Here is a 7,102-nt window from a genome sequence, read left to right as displayed (position 1 = left end):
ATGGTCACCTTCTTCATGTTCTACGATATCTTCGTGGCACGATCTCTCGTCATCTTTATTTCCCCTCTCTAGTTTGTTATAGCTTCAGGCCTATTCGAATATGCTACATGGCTAGTGATCCTTCATATTGTTATTCACTTTCTATTTACTGTGTTTTTTTTATGGTTCTCTCATTGCGTGGAATATGAAGGAGCATACTATAGTTTTCCGTTCGAGTGCCGAGGCCGAGTTGCGGGCTATGACTGTTTTAACGACAAAGGTGACTTGTTTACGATGTTTACTTCAGGAGCAGTGGCGTACCTATGGGGTGTGCCAGGTGTGCAATGGCACACCCAGATGTTTGGAAAACATTTTTCACCATATAAAAATGAGCTGTTTTTAAGGCCTATGCAAGCTAATTGAAATAGAACTCGATTTTGTTAAAGTGTGCACACTTTCCATTTTATTTCTAGGTCCGCCACTGTTGAGGAGTTTGATGTTTTAGCTACTACACACACTCTCCTTTTGTCAGACAGTATCCATGACCTTGTGAAGCATGAGCTCACCAAGAATATTGGTGTTGGTGCTTCTTTTGTGTGTGCTAGTGTGCTAGACTAGGTTCTTGCTCTTCAGTATGTGTCTTCCGAGTTACAGTTGATGAATTTCATTATGAAGGCCCATACTACAACACCGCTTCTATCTCTCCAAATTTAGTGATTTGATCCACCATGATTTTGAAGGGGTGAGTGGGGGGGGGGGGGGTGGTATTAGAGACTGTGACTGTAATAGCACCAATTTCTCCAACAATTTAAGCTTCTTGATATCCTTCGGAAGCATTGTGACTGTAATAGCACCCCCAAGGCTAAGGTACGTGAGCAAGCGTACAAGTTGTTGCATATTTCCTTGAGATGTCGATCCGCAGTATGGTACTCCAAAACTTGTAGTATTAGTTTATCATGCTAATTTGTTTAGACATTTGATTCCGTTCCGTGCATTGTTAGATTGAGCAAGCTGGTGTCATTGATTTTGATTTACTATCTGATTAATTAATGCTTTTATGTCCAGTTTCCATTTCCTACCTAATACTACTATGAATCAAGCAGGTCACTGTCAGACCGATCACTGACTTGAAATTTCTCTAGTAGGTTTCATTCAGATGATGAACTGTAAGTTAAGTCACTTCCCAACACCAGTTCAGTCTTGTTCTCTTTCCTGTTGAAGATTGTTTGCATTGTGAAGAAGAAATAGTTCGGAAACAAAAGACATTCAGCTTGGCATCATACATTCTACCTGGGCCTCCTCTTTTAGTCTGAATTTTGTGAAAAAAAAAGAGTCATTCAGTCGAAGATTGTTCAGATTTGGTTCACAAATCGAGCCTTTCTTTTGGCAGGCTGCGTTCCAGTTTTTGAGCAGATGTTTCGTATTTGGATTCTGCGCCTTGCTGAAAAGATCGCTTTGTCTGCCCTTTCTTGGGGTGAAAATTGTCCAGACTGAAAAAAAGAAAATGATTCAGATAGAAGCACATTCATCTGCTCAAAACTATGAGCAAATATCTTCTTCCAACGGTTGACTGAATACCATCGTATACACCACTACGTCGTGTCACGCAATGCAACTCACGAGTCAGAGACCACAAAATTAAATCGATGATGATACAGCGAATTCCCACCTACTATATACAGATATATCCTGAAGCTAACAGAGAACCGGCGATGAAGACTCGACAAAAAGGTTTTCTGTCTGAACTTTTGCAGCAGATGACGTCGAACAACTAAGGAAGGCGATAGCTATTGCTGCTTTTGGGCAGCCTCCGCAGTCCAGTAAGTTTTGACGGCCACAAGAATCTTCTCAGGGTTGAACGGCCCGGATTCATGATCCATGATCCGGCTCTTCCATCGCATGCCGTCGGTGATGGCCTGTATCTTCAATAACATCTCCACAGTATCCCTGAAGATCATCGTCCCTTCAGGCCTTAAAATCCGGTCCATCTCCAGGAGAATGTATGTTATGTCACACCTGCAATCATTATCCAAAATTGATCAGTATTACAATTAAGTCATGCCTAAGATGATAATCACCAGCGTCTCTACTTGCTAAATTGGAAGTTTCTTATAACAACACAAAAGGAATAAATCTTCGGTTATTTCCGTTACCTGTCCTGATAAAAGCTGAAGACTTTATCAGCGTGGATGAGGTCATACGTCCTGGGATACGTCGAGAAAGCCTCACACCAGTCATGGTACGTTCCAATGAACCCCCGCTCGTAGATGACACCAAGGGTGTCAGGGGCAGAACCTGAAGGCACCACGTTCATCACCCAGAGCGGATATTCCATCAGCGCAGAAGCGAAACCACCCATCCCTGCGTTCATGTCCATCACGTTCCTGTATCGCCCCTTGGCCAGTGGGGGAATCAGTTTCTTGTAGTGATCCACCCTCTCAGCCCACAGCTTGTTGTCCTCTTCGAACTTCTCAGGGGTGAGGCCTGATACTAAACCTTTGGTTATTCTTGGGGGGACTGCGAGCGCTCTTTGTGGCCAGTTCTCGAGGGCTCCACCAGCAACTTCTTCCTCGGTTTGCACTTCCGGCAGAGGAGATATGCATGTCTCCATCTTCTTATACCTATGTTGTCACACAGTCAATTTGTGTTTTTCTGATCAAGAAAATAACAGAGAATGCAACGTGATGATCTTGAGGTCTAAGCATCTATGACTCTACTAGTGTGCTGCTAGGTAGCTACAATGGGAAGTTATTGTACGATTGTAAGTGTGCTGAGCCATAATGCAGAGAAACCTCTGCCCCCGGTGACGTTTCAAAAAAAAAATCCAGAGAAAGGATAGTATAATGTTTCCAAAACTGACAGGAAAGATATACATTAATACTTAACTTGACTTAAGAAGACGCCGTTCAGAATAGTGTTAGCAAAACCAATTAAATTGCTTTGTTTTTCAGAGAACAGGAAATGCTTGCTATGAGAACAGCCAGAAATAGAAGTTTTTCCGGAACTACAGATAACGAGCTACTGCAAGCGTACAAACAATACAATACTCAGAGAAAGCAAAATGGGAGCCTTACCAAGCAGAGTCCACATCGCTGCTGTTGCAAAACTGCGGAGTTTCGTCGGCCTTCCGTTTATTAGCACACTCCATGTGGTTGATAGGTTTCTGCCATACAGCAAGGTCATCTTTCTCTACCACCTTCTTCCAGCAAAGGCGCTTTGCTAGGTCCTCAATCTCATCTTGCTCTTGCTTCAGGTCTTCCTCTGTTCTCTGCCACCCCTTGTAGTGCTTCTTCCAACGGATTGGAGGGCCGGAGAGGATCCAGTAGCCTCCTGGTCTTAGAACCCTGTCTACTTCAAGTAGATATAAACCGTCTGTAGACAAGAATGATAAAACATAAGCTCCACTTATACATTCATTGAACATGTGTTCAGTGCAATGTAACTAAAATCTGTAACAATGTCACGAAAAACCTACCAAGCTTGTTCCATGGGATCAAACATCTAGAGCAGTGTGCCATGTCGAATGCTCTAGCAGGGTAAGGGATTCTTTCGGTTCCGATCACTCCAATCATAGCCGGCACTCCCCTCTCTAAGGCAAACTGTACCTGTGCCTCATGTGAATCCCTTGGTGCAAATGACATGGTGATGATGCCCCTCTTCAGAAGAAAAGCACCCCAGCTTGCCACCTGAAAAACAACCAGATCCTTAAATCCTAAAACCTTTGGAGATAAGAAACAATATCATAGAAATTTGCCAAGTAAACTCACCCCACATCCTGTATCAAGTGCAGTTCTGATGTTTCCGTCAGTTAACGGTATGAGGGCATCGATATCATCGATATAAGCATCAGCACCATGCGGGAACATCGTGCCACCACCGGGGAATCTAAACTTGTCGCCCTCAACCTGAATCCAGTTCTGGACGGCCTTCTCGATGCTCAGCTCCCGGTGTGGAATGTTGTCATACCAGGCGTAGTCCCGACTCTGCGGCCACGTGAAGGGGTTCTTGTAGTTCGGAGGCGCAGGGATCAAGCACCGGAGCAAATTTTCTTTCGTGGGGCAGTGCCTCTCCCTGTACTGCATCATCGCCTTTGGAAACTTCCTCGCCCTCCTCGGGTCATGGCAGGGGGTGTACTCGCTGTACTTGAGCTGGCACGGCGGGATCATCTCCGTCGCTCGCGACGACTCGTTGAAGGCCACCCGGTGGTGTGCCTGGAAATCGAGACGGGCGCCTGAGGACGGCACCGACGCGATGCTGATGGTGTCTGAAGCATTGCTGGGGGTTTGTGAGGGGGTGTCACCGCACTGCGTCTTGGCGTACACGGGCCGGGGGGCGGCCTTTATGGCGGACGAGGTGCCTTGCCAGGCGCCGAGGATGTACGCCGTTGCGCACAGGCCGACCACGCCGATCGCCAGCGTCACGCGCATCCTCTGGAATTCCGGGTGGCGCATCCCGCCCTGCTCCTTGGGCAATGAACCTGCAAGAAGCCGCAGCTCAGCAAATATGGATGCGGAGAAGTAGTAGCATTTGGCAGGGGAGTGAAATGATTGAGAATTTGGATTTACAGAAACGAACAAGATGAGGCAGTCAAGAAGTCTGGTTTACAGAAACGAACAAGATGAGGCAGTCAAGAAGTATGAAACATAAACAGGATGGAATTTTTGCAATTAAATTCAATATGTGATTGTGGAGACAGAGAATGCAAAGTGTGTGTGGTAGCAGCTAGGAGCAGTAACTAGTAAGGAATGGAGATAGAAGAAGACATGTACTCCTAGTCTTCCTCTCCCTGTCCCTAGACAAGAATGGCAGCTGCAGAAAGCAGAAAGAGCAATGGTGCTAATGAGTACTGTAGGTAGCATCATCCTTATCTGACACTGTTTGTCGACAGAAGAAAAACGCAATGATGTGCAGAGAATGAGTGGGGGATAAAGAAGCAAAGCGCACATGTATGTATTGGCCTCCCCAGCAGTCCAGCGAAATGAACCAAGCTAAGAGACTGCAAATGCAAAGAAGGAGTGTTTTGGAATTCAGACCGAAAAATCCAGAGGAACAGCTGATGATTATTTTCTAGTAGTGAAATCAATCGCAGGAAGCAACCAAAAAACTAATTAAGAACCTGCAAGAAAAGGGAAAGGGTAGCAGGCAGGCAGGCAGGCCCTCATCACTGATGTTGGGGGTCGATCGAGACCCAAAAATCCAGAGGAACTGAATAAGATTCCGCCCATGAATTTTCCCTAACGAATTAAATCGTCCCATTGCCCTGAGGAACCAACCAGCAACCAGAGAGAGGTGGTGGGGGAGAAAGAATCTATCTTTTTGGGCGTGCAAAAATCCTTTCTTTGCAATCAGGGGAGGGGGAGGGGATGGGGATGAAACCCCTATCTACAGTCGAAACATGGTCTCGGCAAGAACTAGTAAGATGGGATTGGGTTCCTCGAAACGAAACCCGTATCCTAAGCTCGGCGGCCGGCCTCGCACGGATGGATGGATGGAAGGAGAGTGCGAGCGAGCTGGTGCGGGATAAGGTTACCTCTTCCCCTGTAGCGAGCTCCAGGGGGGCGGCGCACCCCACTTTCACCCTCGGCGCTTTCCCCTGGCACTGGCTGCAGCAGTGTCGACGGACGGACGAGGCGAGGAAGCAATCCGGCGGCGACGGCGGTGGCGGTGGCGGTGGCGGCGGCCCCGAAGAATTGGATTGGTTGGAGAAGAAAGGGGGGAACCAAATCTAGTAACCCGCGTGTTTAGGATGGTTATAGAAAGGGGAGTAGTTGGTTACTAATATATTTCTGGCGCTTGCTTTTTTGTTACTCTGGCACGTGGGCCCACGAGACGGCCCAGGCCCAGGCCCGTGGGCCGGCCAGCCTCCATTCACTGGGGGCTTCTACCATTTTTATTGTGCCTTTTGCGGAAATTCCAGCCTTCTGGGGTTCTTCCACTTTTTTTATTATATTTTTTTTACTTTTTTCTTTTACTTCGTGTTCTCCTTTTTCCTTTTTCATGCTTATTTCTACTTTATATTCAACTTATTTTTGAATTTTATAATAATATTCTCGTTCTTCAGGAGAAAATGATGATTTGATAAAAAAATGCATTCAAATAAAATGTTATAATTTTTTGGGAGTTTTTTTTAAATGTTATAAGTTTCTAATTTGGTAGGGGTTTAAAAAATGTGTTTGTTTCCAAAACAGACGTTTGACGATTTTGAAAAATGTTTGACTTTTCTGAAAAATAATTTTCTAAAATGTTTCCACTTTCAAAAAATGTTCGGCAGTTTACAAAAACATTTGGTTTTTCAATATATTGTTTAGAATTTTATAAAACGTTTTAGGTTTCGAAAAATGATTGGTAATTTACAAAAATCATTCAGTTTTCAAAAAATGTTATTCAAAAAAATATTTCCGCTTTACAAGAAATCTCAAATTCAAAAAAGTTGTGTTCTCAAAAAAATATTAGGGACTTTCAGAATTTTCCCATTTCAAATTTTGTTTATAAATTACTCCCTCTGTAAACTAATATAAGAGCATTTAGATTACGAAAGTAGTGTTCTAAATGCTCTTATATTAGTTTACAGAGGGAGTAGAAAAAAAGTGGCATTTGCCAAAAACTGTTGGTAATCTCAAACAGTTATTTGAATCTTGGAAAATTGTTCACACCTTTTCAGGAAATGTTTTTAGTTTTGATGCCACTATTGGTTCTTTAATGTTCGCGTTGCGCTTCTTTCATTGGGACTCATCGGTTGAATTGGCTAGGAGTAGGCACTAACTAGTGGGAGGTCATAAGGTTTTCTTTTTGAGAAATGGGAGGTCGTGAGGTGGATTATTTCTACTTCATGCGTCCGAAAATACTTGTCATAAGAATGTACGTATCTAGATGTATTTTAGTTTTAAATACATCATTTTTATGCATTTGTGCGATAAGTAATTCCGGACGAAGGGAGTATGTCTTTGCTTGCTGCTGTTCTACCCAATGGGCCTGTGCAATTTTATCTACTCCGTGCGTCATGCTCCTATTTGGTCGCGGAATGTGTCATGTTGGTGCTTTTGAGATTAAATAAATGTTAACGGAGCTCGAGCAATAGGAGGAAATTTTTCAAATTTTAAAATCCTGCAGCGCGAAAAAAATC

General features: G+C 44.1%; 1 protein-coding gene across 1 annotated transcript; it reads right to left on the bottom strand.

The window, feature by feature from the left end:
• Positions 1-1,503: 1,503 nt before the first annotated feature.
• On the bottom strand, positions 1,504-5,695 carry LOC123410518 (probable methyltransferase PMT18). Its single transcript, XM_045103466.1, has 6 exons — positions 5,510-5,695; positions 3,747-4,456; positions 3,455-3,665; positions 3,054-3,351; positions 2,133-2,600; positions 1,504-1,995 (listed from the first exon to the last, which is right to left on the bottom strand). Exons 2-6 carry the CDS (start codon positions 4,428-4,430, stop codon positions 1,767-1,769), a joined length of 1,890 nt encoding a protein of 629 aa, XP_044959401.1. The 5' UTR covers positions 4,431-4,456; positions 5,510-5,695; the 3' UTR covers positions 1,504-1,766.
• Positions 5,696-7,102: the final 1,407 nt, after the last annotated feature.

The sequence above is a fragment of the Hordeum vulgare genome, chromosome 7H, assembly GCF_904849725.1.
Source record: "Hordeum vulgare subsp. vulgare chromosome 7H, MorexV3_pseudomolecules_assembly, whole genome shotgun sequence".
Taxonomy (NCBI): domain Eukaryota; kingdom Viridiplantae; phylum Streptophyta; class Magnoliopsida; order Poales; family Poaceae; genus Hordeum; species Hordeum vulgare.
Note: the sequence above shows the minus strand (reverse complement) of the source record. Positions and strands in the feature narration are given on the sequence as shown.